The sequence below is a fragment of the Osmerus eperlanus genome, chromosome 5, assembly GCF_963692335.1.
Source record: "Osmerus eperlanus chromosome 5, fOsmEpe2.1, whole genome shotgun sequence".
Lineage (NCBI taxonomy): Eukaryota > Metazoa > Chordata > Actinopteri > Osmeriformes > Osmeridae > Osmerus > Osmerus eperlanus.
In genome coordinates, this window is record NC_085022.1 from 22,433,401 (window position 1) to 22,454,382 (window position 20,982).

At 47.6% G+C, this 20,982-nt stretch overlaps 1 protein-coding gene across 2 annotated transcripts; it reads right to left on the minus strand.

Annotated features, from left to right (window-relative positions):
- Nucleotides 1–1,123: 1,123 nt before the first annotated feature.
- On the minus strand, nt 1,124–20,531 carry ush1c (Usher syndrome 1C). Of its 2 annotated transcripts, XM_062462729.1 has the most exons (23): nt 20,394–20,531; nt 18,441–18,508; nt 17,390–17,533; nt 17,026–17,164; nt 16,421–16,529; nt 16,250–16,274; nt 16,068–16,125; nt 15,772–15,960; nt 15,004–15,063; nt 14,798–14,854; nt 11,270–11,412; nt 10,567–10,632; nt 10,346–10,479; nt 9,324–9,373; nt 8,860–9,027; nt 8,458–8,574; nt 6,018–6,083; nt 4,276–4,317; nt 3,709–3,762; nt 3,465–3,564; nt 3,186–3,295; nt 2,725–2,780; nt 1,124–1,393 (listed from the first exon to the last, which is right to left on the minus strand). In XM_062462729.1, the coding sequence occupies exons 1-23, from the start codon at nt 20,427–20,429 to the stop codon at nt 1,381–1,383; spliced, it is 2,004 nt and encodes a 667-aa protein (XP_062318713.1). In that variant the 5' UTR covers nt 20,430–20,531; the 3' UTR covers nt 1,124–1,380. The 2 variants fall into 2 exon arrangements, with proteins under 2 accessions (XP_062318713.1, XP_062318712.1); XM_062462728.1 differs by lacking the exons at nt 6,018–6,083; nt 8,458–8,574; nt 8,860–9,027; nt 9,324–9,373 and adding exons at nt 9,815–9,830; nt 9,891–9,939.
- Between the last annotated feature and the right edge of the window lie 451 nt (nt 20,532–20,982).

The window sequence follows — 20,982 nt, forward strand, 5'->3', positions numbered from 1 at the left end:
TAAGCAAACAAAAGGAAGTTGGTATATCGCCAAAACAAAATCCAATTCCTTCAGGCGCTGGCCAAGGTGCTGAAATTGGGGAAGAGAAAGCCAAATCATTCAGCACGCGCCACCTTAGGCGTCAGCGTCGACATAAACTAGGCTACAACAAAACCGGTCTATACCATGCTTACACACAGAACGGTCACGTAAGCCACAACGTTATAACGTGAGACTATGATGTTGGCTGAGCATTTATATTCCATAATAGACTGGTGTATAGCAGAGTGCATGCGCACAGAAATATACTTAATTGTTACTCAAGTAATTGAAATGACATTGGCTACTATTTCCATGTAGCCTAATTATTTGCATTTGGCAGAACATTTTGAGATTGGTATTTATTATGCATAATGCATAAATAATGTAGTACTAGACGAATACATTTCTTGAACTGCAGCCCTACATGGGACTTATTTTGGTACATGCAGTGCCTATGGTTGTGCTCCAGTTTAGAGCTAAACCTCCGATAATGAAGGGGGAGTGTAGTCAGCAATGGCGGAGGGATGATGCTTTGAAGGGGCCTTAGAAAAGGAACACGATTGCCCCCTGTAGACGTCAATATTTTCGCTGGATGAAACATTTCCAACGGACTCCTAAATTGATCCAAATAATTGAGTAGGCTAGGGGTGACAGTATAGCCTATAATTATCGATACCGAGGCATGACTTGTGTTTTGTGAAAATTAAATCGTCTGCACAATGTTTTAAATTGATACTGAACAACCAATTTGATTGATTCTGAGAGAGCCGTAGTTATGCAGAGTGGGAGTATCGATCAAGTGTATTTTTGTTAGATCAGATAATGCTATTTGTCTCAAGAGATTGGATGCCAATAAGACCTACGGTAACTCCCTCACCTAGACAGATATGTGTCATCGACAGCGTGAAGATAACCTCAGTGCACAAGGTTCTTATTCAGGTGTTATAGGGAGACTTTAAATGAACATAAAAAACTGGACTTGAGGATCGACTGAAATTTGAAGCACGAGGAACACCGCAGAACACCGCAGAACACCGGTGTTCATCAACCTCAACACTAAATCCAGCAGGAAACGTTCCGAAACAAGGCACTTGACACAATACGATTTTAAAAACTTACCGACTGATTTTCTATACAATTCTGCTCAGCATATATGGTGCACAGCATATCAGCAACTCAGATGGGAATGTGTCACAATATTGTTTTATTGGATCATTTAAAACCCTTAGATAATGAACATGATACTGTGGTATTGAAAGTGATCAGGAACGTGGTGACGCCAACTGAAACGGGACAGTTGTAGGAAGATGGTTTCTTGGTGTTTGCGGTGCAGCGTGTTTGGCAGGCTGAAGATCATAACTAGAAGAACGTCCTACAAATACAAAAAAGAAAGTTAAATTAGTAAGAAACGATGTCTCCTGACCTTTCTTATTCTGTCTAAAGGTTTTTCACACAAAAAAAGCAACAATCCGCAATAGAATATGAAAGTGTATTTAACGGCATATTTTCTATGCCCATATAACTGTGCAAAATTGAAAAATATAATTAAATTATGTAGAATTGACCAATAAGGGTTGAAGGGTCAGAGAATTTGATCTCCAGTTAACAAATGGCAAATCATTTGAGATTCCATCATGTTTGTTACTTTCTGGGGCAAACACCCAGCATGTGAGACAACCAGGAGAGGAGGGAAAGCAGATCCAGAGATCTTTTAGCATCTCTGGATCAGAACATGTAACAGTCCCTTGGAGGAACATCAATCAGAACAACTGCTGACAGGCAGGCAGGAGGCTACGCTAGGCGGCCCCTGGGGCTGTCCCCCTCCCCCACCCTGGGTTGTCCCTGGGCCGCGAGGCGGTGTACGCGCTGAGAAACACGACCCAGAGAGGTACGGTGTCAGACAGAGCCGTGCCAAGGGTGGCACTGCTGAAAAGAGCAGGAAGTCACATGCCTGGAAAACAGTCTGTTGGGATTTGAATACAAACATTACTTTGTGTGCTTCTTATATTTTGTGACTTTGTCACCGAGGCCAAGGGAGCAGTTTTTTTCAACTTGTTTTGTGTCATTTCTGATTGAGAGACTGTCACATGTGCCATCATAGAGGGAACACGCCCCCTGGGGGGCGGAGCAAGTCATGTCACACATGTCCCCTCAGATGGGGGAGGGGGGCTGGGCGGAGAGAGAGGTGGGGTTACCCTGGGTCTGACAGGGGTGAGCTGAATGGGAGAGGGGTGAGGTGCTAAAGTTGGAGCAGGAATCCATGTCTGTACACGGATGCACTGCCTTCAAACACCTTTCTGTTCACAGTGGGACTGACTGATGTTGACTCAGGGCTGGACACACACACAACAGACAAGCAGAAAGACAGACACAAGGTTTGGGTGTCTCCTTAATGGTTAAATTGTTTCATCATATCGTGACACAGTTTACAATAACATCCTTGTGCAACAAATGTAACTGAATCCTACAGCTAGCCCTGACAGTGGACTGTGAGTGTGCGGTCCTGTTGTGAGTGTGCGGTCCTGTTGTGAGTGTGCGGTCCTGTTGTGAGTGTGCGGTCCTGTTGTGAGTGTGCAGTCCTGTTGTGAGTGTGCGGTTCTGTTGTGAGTGTGCGGTCCTGTTGTGAGTGTGCGGTCCTGTTGTGAGTGTGCGGTCCTGTTGTGAGTGTGCAGTCCTGTTGTGAGTGGCATGTGTGGTACTTACACCTCATCCTCATAGGCTTTGGGGGGAGACACGGCAATCACCAGATCGATCCAGTCCTGGACAAACAAGCCATGCTCCTGTTTTTAAACTGTGGTTTAAAACTGATGCCAAAAGTACATCGGTTTAGTCCAATCTATGTTTTCAAATCCCCTTGCCTGTCTAGTTGAGACCATGTCAATAGCGGTGACAGTCAGTGCATACAGTATATCTAACACATCATACAATATGGTCTTACCTATATAATGCTACTAAAATAATTAGATAAATATGTGCAGAAAGCTGTAAAATCCTTCCAGCATTGCCATATAAGCGTGTGTGGTTTAGCGTGTGTGGTTTACCCCTCCACTGTTCAAATCCTTCCAGCATTGCCATATAAGCGTGTGTGGTTTAGCGTGTGTGGTTTAGCGTGTGTGGTTTAGCGTGTGTGGTTTAGCGTGTGTGGTTTAGCGTGTGTGGTTTACCCCTCCACTGTTCCAGGCCCTCGCCAGAGAGTTCTGTCCTTCAGTCAGAGACACGTCTGTCAGGATCTTGCCGTTCACCGCCATCACCTCATCTCCTGGCACGATCCCGCCTGGATGAACACACACGCACATGCACGCACACACACACCAGCAGAGTGAAGGTTCAGTTTATGTGACTGACAGGACTATCTTTAGTAAATTAAGGTAGGAATGAATTCATGTTTTGTAAACAGCAGTTGATACATCTGAGCACCCTAGCATGATTGGAACATGACTAACCATGCTTGTCTGCAGAACCACCTTCATAGATGGCAGATACCACTAGCTTTCCCAGGGGGGAGTCAACCCCCCCTTCCACGGCTAGGTCAAGTTGTCCGATCTGCAAATAATAGGAATTACACATAAATTAGACATCCGATTTGAATCGTGAGATTAAGTAGACGTGCATTCAACCGTGTTAAACATTCATAGATAAAATGCTGCTTTCAGTAGAAACAGGATTTGAGACTGGACCACTCGTTACCTTTTTGATTCTGAGTAGCCGAACATCTCTGTCTTCTATCTGCTCTGTGGAGAACTGGCACAAGCAGGTAGTGACAGGTGAGGACGACAACCTTAAATAGGGACTAGAATGGCCGCCATTTTGTGTTGCAAGAGAATCATTCCTTTCCGCACCAAAAAAATCTATGTGGGATGACTGTTTGCTAGAAAAATGCTCAGATGTCCTATCAAAGGTTCAATTCAATAGAACCATGGAGATGTTCTACAAGGGGCCTGCTAACATCGCTGGTAACACTTTGTCACAGGTGATCCATAGCTTTACACAATCCTAAAAGGTCAACTGTGACATTTCACACAATCTCAACAAACTGACATTTAAAAAACACTGAAAGCAAGGGGTCATAATATATAGATTCCTCAAGAGGAAGCTATCCACACAACCATCCTCAGCCTATTCCTTTACTAGGGACTCTCTAATCAGACAGATTTGTATTAATACCTGTAGTCAGCATTGTCAAAATCTTTTTCATGTCAGTGTATATTGAATACTAAAAGCTAATACCAAGTATGTTGAGTGTAAATACAGTACCATTGAGTATGGATCAAAGTCCTCCACATATTTCTGAAAGACCTGGAACACCAAACACACAGCTTGTTAAAGTAGCTCAGTACATCAATATTGCTTTGACAGAGTCCATAGTCTGTGTGACGGTCCAGGGAATCAATCGGATCCATTTATTGATTTCCTATTGTACGGTCCAAACCCCATTTGGATAACCAAGATGTCTTACACGATTACGTAAGGTGCTGTCTGACTCACACGGTTCCATCATTTGGCTGTTGAGTGAGTTCGGGGATACATCATGGAGATTGGTGTGATGGCTGAGTTTTGAATGCTAGGTTTCCTTTGACAACCGCAACAATCTCATGCCTATGATAATGAATGCTCGAGTCAATATGAACATCATTCTATGTCCAAGCAAATGCACCCCCACAGAACAGACCAACAGTAGACACCTATTGGCTGATCAAATGCTACCTCTGACCGTCCAATGAGAGCTACATTTACATTTAGTCATTTAGCAGACACTCTTATCCAGAGCGACTTACAGTAAGTACAGGGACATTCCCCCGAGGCAAGTAGGGTGAAGTGCCTTGCCCAAGGACACAACGTTAGTTGGCATGACCGGGAATCGAACTGGCAACCTTCGGATTACTAGCCCGATTCCCTCACCGCTCAGCCACCTGACCTCCTGAATGTCCATCCACAGAGCCCACAGGGATGAGCCCAGCCGGGAGATGAAGAGCCCTGTGCTGTTCCCACCTCTGTGGGAGTCCCCACCCTCCCTGCACCAGTCTGACCGACCACACATTTAACACACCGGTTTATTACACTGTCGTCTTCAATTTCAAAAACAGGAGACAAATGCATGGGCTGTAAGTAGTATCCATTACAGTTTTGGCATCCTTCACATCTGAAGTCTGAGAGAATCTGACTGAAAGGTAATTGTATTTGAGGGTTTGAGACATTCGGATTGGTCATCCGTAAATTAAACTCTCATCCTGCTGTTAAAAGACTAGTGTAAAAAATGAAATAAAAACAAAGAAATACAAAGAAAAATAATGAGAATGGATAAGGTTATAAGGAACCTTTGTTTTGTAAGAATATGCCAGACAGCACCACAACAACACCTGCTCTAGAAGGGTGATTGTGCTTGTGCATGTGCTCAATCTGTCTTTGTGTCCAACACAAACCAATCCTTGGCTTCTGTACAACACAGTTCTGACCAGGTCAGCTCTCTAAAGGACAATCTGCCCACACACCTACTGTAACCAACACACACACACATAAACAAACACACACACAAACCATCCAGGTGAATAGACTCAATACTAACAACACATCTAGCGTTGTGCTACTGGGGCTATAACTATCAAGTAGGCGTACTTTGGAGACTTAACTGTATCAATAAATTATGCAAAGATAATGACGTACTAATAGATTGTTGACATGTTCAGCGCTTATCTCGGGCCTAGACAGGAGGAGAAATGGCAAACTTTCCTACCGCAAAGTCTAACAAAGACTAGTCTTAAACAAAGACTAGTCTTAAACAAAGTTTATGCAACTGGACCCAGATCTGAAAGTCTGCACAGCACAAAAAAAGCATGCAGTCACTCACTCAGGAAAAAACTGGAACATTGTTTTATGTTTTATGAGATTTCCTGAACATCCCGTGAGATCAGAGGAGGAGGATAGAAGAACAGGAACAGAAGAAGAAGTGCCACAGTGAAGTCAGGGCAGACAGACAGGAGGTTTCTAATGGGGATTACTTGTCTCTTGCTGGCCTTCAAGGAGGTGTTATTATACGGCACCATCCTTTTCAGCATCTCTGGAGGCTGTAACATAGGACCAGAGATCAGCTAGGAAGATGAAAGTGTGTGTGTGAGAGTGTGTGTGTGTGTGTGAGAGCCTGTGTGTGTGAGAGTGTGTGTGTGTGTGTGTGTGTGTGTGTGAGAGAGAGAGAGCCTGTGTGTGTGACAGAGTGTGTGTGTGAGAGTGTGTGTGTGAGAGAGCATGTGTGTGTGAGAGTTTGTGTGTGAGAGTGTGTGTGTGAGAGCGTGTGTGTGTGAGAGAGCGTGTGTGAGAGAGCGTGTGTGAGAGAGTGTGTGTGTGAGAGAGCGTGTGTTTGAGATAGCGTGTGTGAGAGAGCGTGTGTGAGAGAGTGTGTGTGTGTGTGAGAGAGAGCGTGTGTGTGTGAGAGCATGTGTGTGTGACAGTGTGTGTGTGTGTGAGAGAGTGTGTGTGTGAGAGCGTGTGTGTGTCTCACCAGGCCCTCAGAACGCTGGAGAGAAGGTCTGGTTTGGTTGGAAGGCAGCATGACAGGCTTCGACATGACTGGGGCCATCTGACGCCTCTGGTTGGGGGGGCTGGGAGCTATCTGCTGTTCACCCCCACCCCCCCCCCCCACGCAAATGACAACAAATAATTGCGTTATATGGCTAGAATGGACGTATGCAATCAAACTGCTGTGCTCTGAAGAGGATGTGCTCTAGAAGAGCATATTTCACACCAGGATTCTAATACAACATATTTGCAGCATGGCTGCCCAGAAGTGTACCACAACTTCAAACACATATTTGGTTGATGGAGGCAAGAAACCCCATCACACACATTTCACAGCCACAGTGAGATTCCTTCTGCCCTCAGACACACCCAGGCAGGTCTAGATGAGACTTACCAAGGGACTGCTGCTGGAAGACAAGCGGCTGGCATGTGATGTGTTTCTCATGACCTGAACCACAGTGGAACAATACAGTGATCTACTCTGGCCACATGGGACCACAGAACACACACACACACGCAAAACGCTTGCACAGCCACACACTGGCAGAGAAGCACGCTTGAAGCACGTCAGATACCACCTCCACACCTACACAACTCTTACGTGATTTCCTTTCTCTGCAATGAAACACCACCCACACACACACCACAACATGCAATTACAAAGTGTGGACACACACACACACACACACTATATATTTAACATATATTACTTTCCCTGGTGGATTTAAGTACTGAGGAAGCCAACAAGACAGGCAGAGAACACAAACATTTCTCCTTTCCATCCTCTCCTTGAAGTAATGACACATTTCCTTCTGACAGGGGAGAGGGATGGAGATCTCAATCAGGCTGCCCAGATTGCTTCAAGGAAGAGGATAGGAAAGGAGCGTGGAGGACTAGCTGTTTTAAACTTGACTTCAAATCCAAACTTGAGGGAACAAGGTGAGAGGCCCACCTTGGGGCTGGAAGGGTATGACAGCTCACTGGCGTTAGCTGAGTAGAAGCCCCCCCTGGGCAGGTACCCCCCTGCCTCCCACTCACTCCTCTGGTCCGGGGGGCTGCTGGGAGGGTGATACCCCCCGTAACCATGGGACACCGCCCTGTCCTCGTAGTGCTGGGGGGGTGGAGGGGGAGGGGGAGGGGGCGGAGGTGGCGGGGGAGGGGGCGGCCTGGGGACCGGCTGGGGGGAGGAGGGGGGCCGGTAGGAGTGGGAGGGTGGGGGGTAGTGGAAGGGAGGGGGAGGATGAGAGGGAGGAGGGGGTCCAGGAGGTGGGGGCTGGCGCCCCCGGGACGCCACGGTGGAGATGGAGGACGGGGCCATCCTGGAGGCCGGGGGGGATGGGGGCCGGCGATGGGTGGCGGTCCGGGGCGAGGGCCTGGGGGAGGGGGGGGAGTAGTTGGGGATGGTGGGGTTGAGTTTGGCGGAGGGCGGGGGCCGAGGCAGAGGGGGGGGAGGCTGGTTGGAGATGGGCTGAGTGGGGGACAGCCTCTTCAGAGGGCCCCTCAGACTCTGGTCCACGTCGTCCAGGTTGATGTCGTCCAGGTCAGTGGTGGCCAGCTGGAGTCCCCCTGGGAAGCGTCTCACCGAGGGCCCTGACGCCGGAGACCGAGGCGGGGACATCTAGAGGACAACCTCAGCCTCTCAGCACTCAGATCCAACAACATCCTCATCTATTATGAAGCATGACCAAACACTCCAGCATGTTCCTCACACACACACGTGTAACATGTCTGAGAGGAGATTTCCTACATTTGATCAATACAATTCACAGGCTACGTTGATATGATATTAACATTACATGTATTCACCCTTGGAAAAAGCGCTGTAGAACTGAGGCGCAAACAGCTACAAAAACAGATGTAAGTGTCCAGAGAAGAAGAGAGGAGTTCAGAGGAGGAGGTGTGGGGGTGCAGCAGGAGGTGGTGTACCTCTGGAGACTCGTTCTCCACGCAGGAGATCTGCTCCAGCCGGGTCTGGCACAGACGCTCCACCCAGTGCTGCACCTTCTCTGACTCCTCCAGATCCTCTCGCTCTGTCTCCGACACCTGGTGTGGCGGGTGGGGTTTCACTCAGGGTGAGGGGGCATGCGTAACACTCACAGACTAGGGACCAACTCTAGGTTGGGTCTCCTAGTCACTCCATCATTTCCACACTCGCAGAGCCCCACCAGATAGCAGGGCATCACTTATCCAACAGCCAGACCGTGTGCTAAGCAGGTAGTTTAGCTAACGTCACATCAACTAGATACGACAGTGACCTCCGGCCCCTCTTTCAACACCCAATGAGATCCCCCCGCTCTAGCGCAGCATCACTTCCTGGTTCCTCCGTACCTCCTGGACCAGCCGGCTGATCTTGAGCTGCTTCTCTCGCTCCTGCATCTCCTCCTTCTCCTTGGCCAGCTTCAGCTCAAACTCCATCTGCTTCTTGTTCTTCCTCAGCTCCTGCAGTGTGTCCGTGCTGGAGGTCTTCTTCTTGTTCTTCTTATTCTTCTCTCCTTTCTGACGTGCCGTTAGACATGTGGCTGAGGTTAGCATGCTCACCCCCACACCCCTCTGCCCTACACCACACCCCCATGCCATGACCCCCAAGCACTAAACCACACCATAAACTGGTTTCCTTGAAGACACATTGCTTATCGATGTCACAACAAAAACAAACTGGAGTTCAAACTGACATAGTGGCCTCTAGTACAACACAGAAGACAGTCAGGAGAGAGGCCCTGTCCATCCTCCTGACTTGACACCTGTTCTGTAACTCTCACAACACACCAAACACACACACACACACAGGATACCTTGCGAAGTGTGGGCAGCTTCCCTTCATATCGATAAAACCATCCGAAAGCTTGGGAGGAAGAGATGCATAGTGAGGTCAGTCTGATGCCCGACACGACACCAAGCAGGAGACCAGACTGTGTTTATGCAGGTTTTCCTGTAAAGGCATCTGACTAGACATCACAGTAGAGCTCAGAATCCTGTCAGCACTTCACCCAGCTGAGTAATGCAGAAGGCAGAGATGTGCTTTAGCTCATGTAGAGCCTCCTGTAGTGCATCAGTGGGTTGTTTGGTAGCACAGAGGCTTTCACATCTACAGGTCTGAGAAGACAGAGAGTCCCACCCAACACCTAAGGTTCCCACGGTGACGGGACTAAGAGAGACGTGGTGGTTGTCAAGGGAAACGTGGGATGTCTACACTGTTGTTTATCCCAAAGCTGACGTTCTTCTTGGAGATGTGCGGGTGGTGTCGTGCGTGTGTGTCACGCCCCTTGGGGCATCCTGCACTCACTTCTCTCCCCTGCTCTTCCTCCTCCTCCTCCTCCTCCTCCTCCTCCTCCTCCTCCTCCTCCTCCTCCTCCTCCTCCTCCTCCTCCTCCTCCTCCTCCTCATCCAGAGAGGAGCTGGCATTGTTAGCTGGCCAGAGAGAGAGAGGGGGTTGGGGAGAGAGGGGGAGAGAGAGAGGGGAGCCACGGCACACACAAGGAAGAAAGAGGGTAAGAGATAATGAGAGCACATGCAGAGAGGAGAGGAAACAGGAGTGGGTGAGAATATTGAGGCTGTATCAGAGTTAGCCTAGCATGCCGCTACCTCTCACAGATTAACGTGTTAGTTCTTATCCTCAATAGTCTCATCTCTGACTTTGAAGATAGAGCTTCTAGTGTTTCACTGTGCATAGAATGAGATCATTATTACAGACATACCGTTTGTCCATTCTAATAATTTCAATTCTGTAGCATCAAAGGTTATCATGCAGGTAGTGATGCATGCAAAGATTTAGATGTGTCTCCTGTCTACAAGGCACTAGCTGTATCAGGCTTACCGGAGTGTTTGGACTTGGGTGGAGGGGTGTTGATCTCTGCCTTGCTTCTGGGGCCTTTAGGGCTCCTGGGCTTGTCTCTGGCCCCCCAGTCCTCCTCCCACTCCCTGTTGTGTTTCCGCTCTGCTGCCTCAATCCTAGACACACACACACACACACATCAGAGCTACTGTGTGTGTGTTTATCAGAGCTGTTGATTAGTCACATCGAGCAGGAGGACATACTTCTCCATCTCCTGCTTGTAGCGTTCCTCCTCCTCGGCCGTCTTCTGAGAAATATCCATCTTCCTCCTGGATGGAGACAAACATCCAGATCAACAGATGTACTCAGATCACTCAGCTAGGCTGTGTTTATGTATGTATCACATCTCTTTGTATCTATGAATAAGTATAGCTAAAAGACCATTTAGTGGGGGAGGAATACAAATTAGTTTCATCCAGCACTGATATATACATACTTATTCTTCCAGAGAGCTTCGGTTTGATTGTGCCAAGAAATATCTCAGAGGTAGGCAGAGAACATTGTCTAAATATTGTGGGTTGCAAAGTGGAAAACAGCATTTGCCGCAACTCAAAATATTGCGTGTGTCACAGTTTACTTTCTGTGTCTGGCAAATCTGTTGACACGGCAACAATAACTGTCTGCAAATATGAAAAGAGGCAGCACAACAAATTGCTCCCTAGTAAAACACAGCGCTCTAAGATGACTGTTATTTCCGAACCCTTCCTCATCAGGATCTATCCAGGCTACTGTTTGGTTCACTCTCCATCCCTGACTGAGTCTGCCTAGTGCTCTGTGAAGTCACAGGGTGAGAGTGGATCTGGTCATGGGTTTGATAGGGTTGTAGTCCTGTATGTATGGCATTAGTTAGGAACAGGACCCTTGGGGACTACAGTACCCATGGCCTTGGTTTGGTGCAGGACTCACTGCTTCTCCTTCTCCTGCTGTTCCTTCACAATCTTGTTGGTCTCCAGAGCTAGCCTCTTCTGCTGCATCAGCTCCTGTCTGTCCAGCTGCCTGCGAGCCTCCACCGCCAAGCGCTCCTCATCCGTCATGAACAGGTCACTGCCCTGCATGAGGACACACACACAGGCCTGCATGAGGACACACACACACAGGCCTGCATGAGGACACACACACACAGGCCTGCATGAGGACACACACACACAGGCCTGCATGAGGACACACACACACAGGCCTGCATGAGGACACACACACACAGGCCTGCATGAGGACACACACACACAGGCCTGCATGAGGACACACACACACAGGCCTGCATGAGGACACACACACACAGGCTTGCATGAGGACACACACACACAGGCCTGCATGAGGACACACACACACAGGCCTGCATGAGGACACACACACACAGACGGGGTCAGATACATGAACAGGTCACTGCCCTGCATGAGGACACACACACACACAGGCCTGCATGAGGACACACACACACAGACGGGGTCAGATACATGAACAGGTCACTGCCCTGCATGAGGACACACACACACACACAGGCGGGGTCAGATACATGAACAGGTCACTGCCCTGCATGAGGACACACACACACACAGGTGGGGTCAGATACACATGGAGGTAAGGGTGCAGGGTTAAATAAATGACCTTTCAAAAACACACACCTTCACGTAAACCAACAATGACAAAATACTGTAGCACTGTACAGTGGATGGATGGGTGAATCCTAGATGACATCTATAGTACCTTCTTGAAGTCTATTATACAGATGTATCAACATGTAAGTGACTAGCCTGGTGTACTCACAGCTCCAGTGAGAACAGTGACTAGCCTGGTGTACTCACAGCTCCAGTGAGAACAGTGACTAGCCTGGTGTACTCACAGCTCCAGTGAGAACAGTGACTAGCCTGGTGTACTCACAGCTCCAGTGAGAACAGTGACTAGCCTGGTGTACTCACAGCTCCAGTGAGAACAGTGACTAGCCTGAGAACAGTGACTAGCCTGGTGTACTCACAGCTCCAGTGAGAACAGTGACTAGCCTGAGAACAGTGACTAGCCTGGTGTACTCACAGCTCCAGTGAGAACAGTGACTAGCCTGAGAACAGTGACTAGCCTGGTGTACTCACAGCTCCAGTGAGAACAGTGACTAGCCTGGTGTACTTACAGCTCCAGTGAGAACAGTGACTAGCCTGGTGTACTCACAGCTCCAGTGAGAACAGTGACTAGCCTGGTGTACTCACAGCTCCAGTGAGAACAGTGACTAGCCTGGTGTACTTACAGCTCCAGTGAGAATAGTGACTAGCCTGGTGTACTCACAGCTCCAGTGAGAACAGTGACTAGCCTGGTGTACTTACAGCTCCAGTGAGAACAGTGACTAGCCTGGTGTACTCACAGCTCCAGTGAGAACAGTGACTAGCCTGGTGTACTCACAGCTCCAGTGAGAACAGTGACTAGCCTGGTGTACTCACAGCTCCAGTGAGAACAGTGACTAGCCTGGTGTACTCACAGCTCCAGTGAGAACAGTGACTAGCCTGAGAACAGTGACTAGCCTGGTGTACTCACAGCTCCAGTGAGAACAGTGACTAGCCTGGTGTACTCACAGCTCCAGTGAGAACAGTGACTAGCCTGGTGTACTCACAGCTCCAGTGAGAACAGTGACTAGCCTGGTGTACTCACAGCTCCAGTGAGAACAGTGACTAGCCTGGTGTACTCACAGCTCCAGTGAGAACAGTGACTAGCCTGGTGTACTTACAGCTCCAGTGAGAATAGTGACTAGCCTGAGAACAGTGACTAGCCTGGTGTACTCACAGCTCCAGTGAGAATAGTGACTAGCCTGGTGTACTCACAGCTCCAGTGAGAACAGTGACTAGCCTGGTGTACTCACAGCTCCAGTGAGAACAGTGACTAGCCTGGTGTACTCACAGCTCCAGTGAGAACAGTGACTAGCCTGAGAACAGTGACTAGCCTGGTGTACTCACAGCTCCAGTGAGAACAGTGACTAGCCTGGTGTACTCACAGCTCCAGTGAGAACAGTGACTAGCCTGGTGTACTCACAGCTCCAGTGAGAACAGTGACTAGCCTGGTGTACTTACAGCTCCAGTGAGAACAGTGACTAGCCTGGTGTACTCACAGCTCCAGTGAGAATAGTGACTAGCCTGGTGTACTCACAGCTCCAGTGAGAACAGTGACTAGCCTGGTGTACTCACAGCTCCAGTGAGAACAGTGACTAGCCTGGTGTACTCACAGCTCCAGTGAGAACAGTGACTAGCCTGGTGTACTCACAGCTCCAGTGAGAACAGTGACTAGCCTGGTGTACTCACAGCTCCAGTGAGAACAGTGACTAGCCTGGTGTACTCACAGCTCCAGTGAGAACAGTGACTAGCCTGGTGTACTCACAGCTCCAGTGAGAATAGTGACTAGCCTGGTGTACTCACAGCTCCAGTGAGAACAGTGACTAGCCTGAGAACAGTGACTAGCCTGGTGTACTCACAGCTCCAGTGAGAACAGTGACTAGCCTGGTGTACTTACAGCTCCAGTGAGAATAGTGACTAGCCTGAGAACAGTGACTAGCCTGGTGTACTCACAGCTCCAGTGAGAACAGTGACTAGCCTGGTGTACTCACAGCTCCAGTGAGAACAGTGACTAGCCTGGTGTACTCACAGCTCCAGTGAGAACAGTGACTAGCCTGGTGTACTCACAGCTCCAGTGAGAATAGTGACTAGCCTGGTGTACTCACAGCTCCAGTGAGAACAGTGACTAGCCTGGTGTACTCACAGCTCCAGTGAGAACAGTGACTAGCCTGGTGTACTCACAGCTCCAGTGAGAACAGTGACTAGCCTGGTGTACTCACAGCTCCAGTGAGAACAGTGACTAGCCTGGTGTACTCACAGCTCCAGTGAGAACAGTGACTAGCCTGGTGTACTTACAGCTCCAGTGAGAATAGTGACTAGCCTGAGAACAGTGACTAGCCTGGTGTACTCACAGCTCCAGTGAGAATAGTGACTAGCCTGGTGTACTCACAGCTCCAGTGAGAACAGTGACTAGCCTGGTGTACTCACAGCTCCAGTGAGAACAGTGACTAGCCTGGTGTACTCACAGCTCCAGTGAGAACAGTGACTAGCCTGGTGTACTCACAGCTCCAGTGAGAACAGTGACTAGCCTGGTGTACTCACAGCTCCAGTGAGAATAGTGACTAGCCTGGTGTACTCACAGCTCCAGTGAGAACAGTGACTAGCCTGGTGTACTCACAGCTCCAGTGAGAACAGTGACTAGCCTGGTGTACTCACAGCTCCAGTGAGAATAGTGACTAGCCTGGTGTACTCACAGCTCCAGTGAGAACAGTGACTAGCCTGGTGTACTCACAGCTCCAGTGAGAACAGTGACTAGCCTGGTGTACTCACAGCTCCAGTGAGAACAGTGACTAGCCTGGTGTACTCACAGCTCCAGTGAGAACAGTGACTAGCCTGGTGTACTCACAGCTCCAGTGAGAACCGTGATGGTTAAACTCCTGCTGCTCTTCAGAATTCGGACCGCCTGCAGAAGCAAGAAGAGTCTCTCAGATCATTTATTATTCAACATCCAAACTCCATAATTTAAATATAGGGATGTCCTCTGCATATTCATATGGATGAGGTCACTGCAGTGAGCATGTCAGGTTTTGCTCTGTGCCAAGAATGTGTCACCTCTTTGTGGTCCAGGTTGGTAAACTCCACCCCATTGACCTCCACAATCTGGTCTCCAATCTGCAAATCAAGACATTGACTCATTCATGTAACTTTTTGTGGTGTGGAAGAAATTGCGATTTCCGGTGTGCTTACATTATTCACTAATCAATATAACTAGTCATTGGATACTAGTTAGTATGTTCTCATGTAAGCTTGCTATTAATAAGAGTAGATGGTGTCTATGTGTCAGGGTTAATAGATGTTCGTGATCAGGAGAAAGTACTGGGTAAACGTCCTTGGTCATGACTACAAGGAGAGCGCCAACTATGATCTCTCTAGTCTGAGTGGTCATGTGTTGGGAGCTGTGAATCTCTTCCTCTGAGACTGTTGTAACGTCATTACTGCCTGACTGTCACTATCTATGTTTACATTCCTGTGCCCTATAAAAGATGGTCCTCCGGCTTTCAGAGGAGAGAGAGACATGATTGAGACCTAAGCCTGGTGTTGTGTGGTCATTTATTGTCAGAGGTCTGGTTTTCTCTCCCAATCTGCAGATTGATAATACTTATTAAAATCCAGAACTCAACTGAACTTAGTCACTCCATTTATGAAGAGACGGACAAAACACTTTCTTCATCAGTGGTAAATGCTTTATTTACATTCACTTCCATTTTCAGACTGTGCATGTCTTTTGACGGCCCCTGTTTGAACCCAAAAACTCAAGCGACACAACGCACACACACCACACACACACACACACACACACACACACACGAGGACCCTCACCTCCAGTCCAACTTCAGCAGAGAGGGAGCCAGGCTTCACGTTGCTCACGTAGATGCCCGGCTTCTGGGTGGGTCCGCTGGAGATGCTGATGCCCATGCCCTTGGTGCCCACCAGGCTCAGGAACACCTTCTTCTCCTTGATCTCCTTCCCTCCCATGGAGGCCAGGCCAGCCACGCTGCTCTTCTTCTCCTGAGGGGGGAGGAAGGAGACACAAGCAGATAACAAAACAGTTGAACTCACGTACACTGTGCTGCATTCAGAGTGTCATGACTTGCAGACCTAGAGAGCCCGCTCACCCCAGACTCAGACACAAACTGGTCCACAAACTGCCACTTGAGGGCCTCTTCAGAAGAGCTGGGGGAAAGGAGGATGAGATAAATGAGAGATGAGAGGAACCAGCAGGTTCAGTAACACTGCTGTAGAAGCTAGGCCGAGGCCCGAGCTGTAAAAGACAAGAAAACAAATATGTTTCTTCTACCTCTTCACTGGAATCATCCCCACATCTGGTAAAAAAAAAAAAAAAAAAAAAAAGAAGGGAGATATTTATGGTTTGAACACTTTTACAGCCCAAATGTTGTTCTTAATCGGTATTTCACAGAGAAAGCAAACAAAGTGTTCTTATTGCGTCTGTGTCTCCCGTGTGACTTACGCCTGACTTTGAGGGAGACAGTCTTCTTGGTCTTGATGAGATTGATGACCTCCTCGTGGATACAGGAGGAGATGGAGTAGCCATTGATGCGGACAATCTCGTCTCCAACCTTCAGGGAAGACAGAGGGTCAGCGTATGTGTGTGTGGTTTCAGGGGTTTCAGAGTTCTGGGCCAAACAGTTACTTGTATTTTTCTGGGAATATGAAACATACTCCATCTGGTGGGCACTGGTGGTACTGACTACATCAGTTTGGTGGTTTTACATTATCTTTCTGGGAATATGAAACATACTCTATCTGGTGGACACTGGTGGTACTGACTACATCAGTTTGGTGGTTTTACCTACACACTCAACATAAACAATAAACAACATACCTTAAAACCCTGTAAGACCCCACCTTTAGCTCTCCAAAAAACACATTTGCAAATAAGATTTTTTTTGAACGACCACATTTACATAACCAATGGGTCCTATTGTCTTGCCTTGCAATGCTATTGGATAAATTTGAATTTTGATTTTTTTTTTAAGCAATTAAAGAGCTAAAGGTGACGTTGTAATTTTACAACAAGGGGTCTTACAGGGTTGTAAATCCACACACTCTCACCTGCAACCCCACGTTTCCAGCTTGTCCATCCTTCACGATCTGGGATATGAAGAGCCCGGAGCCAAACTCCAGCCCCCCCCTCACACTCAGGCCCAGCCCCTCCGGGTGGGTGCGATCCAGACGCACCTCCTTCAGCTTGCTGCAGCCCCCAAACAGGAGGAGAAGGAGGAGGAGGAGAGGGGGAAGATCGAGAGTTAGAGGAATTGGTGAAGAATCTCAGACGAGAAGGGCAGAGGTAAGATGAATGTCCTTCTGGAACAATAAAGTGAAGTGAATTGAAAAAGAGAGAATTAGAAAGGAGAAGGCATCTACACAGGTCAAGACAGCGCGGTGGGGGGGGGCGGAGGAGGGTAGGGGGACTCACCGGGACCTCTTGGGGGTAAGCAGGTCGTACTCCACCTGGTGTTTGAGAGGGATGAGTGGCCGGATGGCGTCAAACAGGGGCAGGCGGATGGGTTCATTGATCACCAGCTTCAGGTCTCCCACCAGCACTGTCAGTTCCATAGACCTGAGGGGGGAGGGGGTGGGCAAGGAGTCAAAACAAGCACACCCGGCTCCACTCAAGTTTTTCAGGTGCATTTAAATCGCTTCACATTTGACGATTCTGGAACTTTTTCATTGTTGTTTTTTTGCATTGTGGTGCGAATTAAGTGCACCCCTTGTATTTTACAGGACTCGCTAATTGCTTTTGACTCAGTTCTGATGTGTCATTGACTGCACGCTTCATCATGGAAAAATAATACTTAAGAATGTAGAGTGGAATCTACTATGGAGCGTGAAGAGTCCTGTATAATACCGGTATAAAATATGGGCCATTCCTAGAAAGGAACCTGACAATGACAAAAGCCCGTCCACCTAGCCTGCTACATGAATTATTAACTGTTGCATTTTCCTTCTTGACTTGACTGAAAAGCTAAAGGCCTTCAGTGAATAGCTGGTCAGGCTTGACGGCACACAGAGGACACTGATCGGCCGCCTGCTCAGTGAGGCAGCAGGGTTCTGACACCATACAAAGATGGCATGGAAACCTAACTCAGACCCTCCTAGCGTGCACAAGCATCACGGGACCCAAGTGAAACCAAACCCATCTCCGCTCATATCAGCCTCCGAACAAGTTCATACACACAGGATTTCGGAAATTAACACGCACACAAACACAAATGGTTTAACAAACATTTAAAAAAACATGCTCTGGAAATCTTTAGTTGCCTAACTCTGACTCTCGCTTCTCACGGAAAGCAAATCCACAAATATTTTATACACATACAGAACGGGCTGAGCAGATAACAATTATTCTACACAAAATAAAATGTTGGTCCTGAAACAATGACATCACAGACTTTCAGCCAATAGCAGGCAAAAGTTAAACTACAAATAAGACAACTGACAAAAAGTGTGACAGATATTGTACTCACTGGTGATACATCCGGAGAACATCGTACAGGTAGTCCTTCTCTGCCTCGTTGTCAATCAGCAGCTCCACCTAGAACAAGCAGAACACACCGCTTAGCCCGGAGTCCAGCACACACACACTAGAATAGGAACCGAGCCCTGGACCAAGTCTGAACTAACAATCCTCTGGCACCTACATAAACACATCCTTCTACTGTGGTCGGTAGGTTTGTGTGAGAGAGAGAGCATGTAAGAATGTGCTCATACAAACCTGATGACGGCTTAACTGCTGCAGGAAGGTTTTGAGAAAACGTTTTGGCCAGTCACAGATGTAACACATCTCCCTCCTTCACAGATGGAGGCTGCCTAAACTGTGTGTGCATGTGTCCGTGTGTGTGTGTCCGTGTGTGTGTGTGTCCGTGTGTGTGTGTCCGTGTGTGTGTGTGTCCGGGTGTGTGTGTGTGGTCCTGTATGTCTACAATATCCTTCCTCTCAACTGGTAATGGTAACAGGCCCTACTAATACTGTAGACTAAAAGCTACAGACTCTCATCACACAACGGACCAGGGTGTGTGTGTGGATGTGTGTATGTGTGCTTGTGTGCTTGTGTGTGTTTGAGGGGGTGGGGGGTGGGGGGGGTGGGGGGGTGGGAAGGATGGATGGACGAAGCAAGGAGGAGATTGGAATAGTGATGTCAGAGGTGTCATCTGACCTCCATGTGACTAAAACCAGCCAGTCACAGTCTTTAAGAGTCTCAAACACAGGTACACACACTTCCTGGTGTATAACATGCAAGTACAAAAAATATATATAAAGTGGAAGACATTTAGCTTCCATGAAGCTCACTGGGAATGTGAACTGGTTGCTAGGAGGACTGTGATGTGGAAGAATGAAACCAAGTACACGTTATGGTGTCGTTAACATATATGACCCTTGTGAGCAGAGAGAGGTTACGGCATGTGGGCAAGGCAGGGTAGACTGCATGGGCACCCTGATGGTGACTGCATGAACTTTGGCACCATAAAAGATAAGGAAGATAATCCTCTGTGAGACGAAATGAGGAGTCAGGAAGTCAACAGACCTCTGAACTGATACATGATTCAACCTACAACTTTTAAAGAAACATTTCATGGCAAGACATTTTCCCCCAAAACCTTAGATTGGGATTTAGATCTGTGCTTTTTAAAAATCTAACAATACACAACGTGTCAACAAAGCGCCCACACACCGTTCCCCTGGGAACCAAGCCTGTTCTGTGTGACCCCCGCCTGCCTGGGACTGCCTCTAATTGAAACAGTAAATTGTCACATCTATTCCGCTCTGCTGGTCAGCTCTGGTGCCGTTTAAATTATCTAATGGAAAGCTGCCCTTTGTAAGAGACTGTGGTGTAGCTGAACTACAGATGTCTCTGAGCTTTTAGTCCAAGGCTGAAAAACGCCCTGACCATATCATGTTTCCTCCTTCTCTTATCTATTACTCATAGGTACCACCTACAGCAGATAACTTTAACATCAAACACAGTTGTGTATCACATATGTTATAATTCCACAAGAACACTGCATTTACTATAATTACTACTACTAGGCTAATACTACTACATTTGCATATCGGAGTCAGACTGTTTAGGTACAATTTCACCTTAAGCTGATAAATATTTTTGCAGCCAATAAGGATACAGAACAAACAACAGCGCTTGCTTTCTGGATCAAATACATATCCGTTTATTTCTAATGGTAAAATGATGTGTGTCACATTCTACTAGTTAAATCACTCAGCCCTCGCACAGAAACGGGGTATGATCATATCCTTATGAAAGAAAACGTGACTGTTCAATAAGCTTAAACTAGTGGAAGACTAACTAGACACAGGCCTGCAGACGGGGCATTGTTTGATAACCCATCAAAGAGGAAATAAACTTCAAGAAAGCATAATTACAACTTAAACAAGCAAAATGATTAAACTTCCGACAACCTTACCTTGTGTCTAAACTCCCGTGCTACTTTTCGTTCCATTTTGACCGGAATAATAGCCTTCTATTTCACCGACCGATGTCTGATTGTGCTGTGTCTTACTGAATGCGTGTGGACGTCGGAGCCATCGGCGGAGGTTTACACAAACAGTAGCTAGATGGCGGTAATGTGCAGAAATGCATTATTTTCGATGGAAACGTACAGTAGCCACGTTACATGGATTTGAAGATGAAACATCAAACAGTCTCATTCGTACGTTTACCATACCCACTCGACACAGCACTTTCTTTGCCTCTCAGTCTTTCTTAATCTCGACCACATTTATTCAACCAGCAAACACACTGGGAGAAGCTAAAGCTCATTATGACCATACAACTGTGATTCCATAAGCAATGGCTTAAACTGGACAAATTAAGTTAGAAGCAATAACTGACACACACTTACAATGTAAAGTTGGTATAATATTTTAGTATAAATACGGAAATTCCATATCCCATCAAACTCATACAATCCTCGGTTTACTTGCATTTGAAAGCACACTTTTGGCTGTTGAAGCCTGTGAAGGATTGAAATATTTTGTGTCTATTCCAATATG

Excerpts from the sequence above, each read along its gene's own strand:
- ush1c (XM_062462729.1), bottom strand. The coding sequence starts at position 20,429 with ATGGAACGAAAAGTAGCACGGGAGTTTAGACACAAG. Across the intron at positions 14,855-15,003 it reads CCAACCTGGACCACAAAGAG|GCGGTCCGAATTCTGAAGAG; the intron begins GTGACACATTCT and ends TTGCTTCTGCAG. Across the intron at positions 10,633-11,269 it reads CAGCAGGAGAAGGAGAAGCA|GAGGAAGATGGATATTTCTC; the intron begins GTGAGTCCTGCA and ends GTCTCCATCCAG.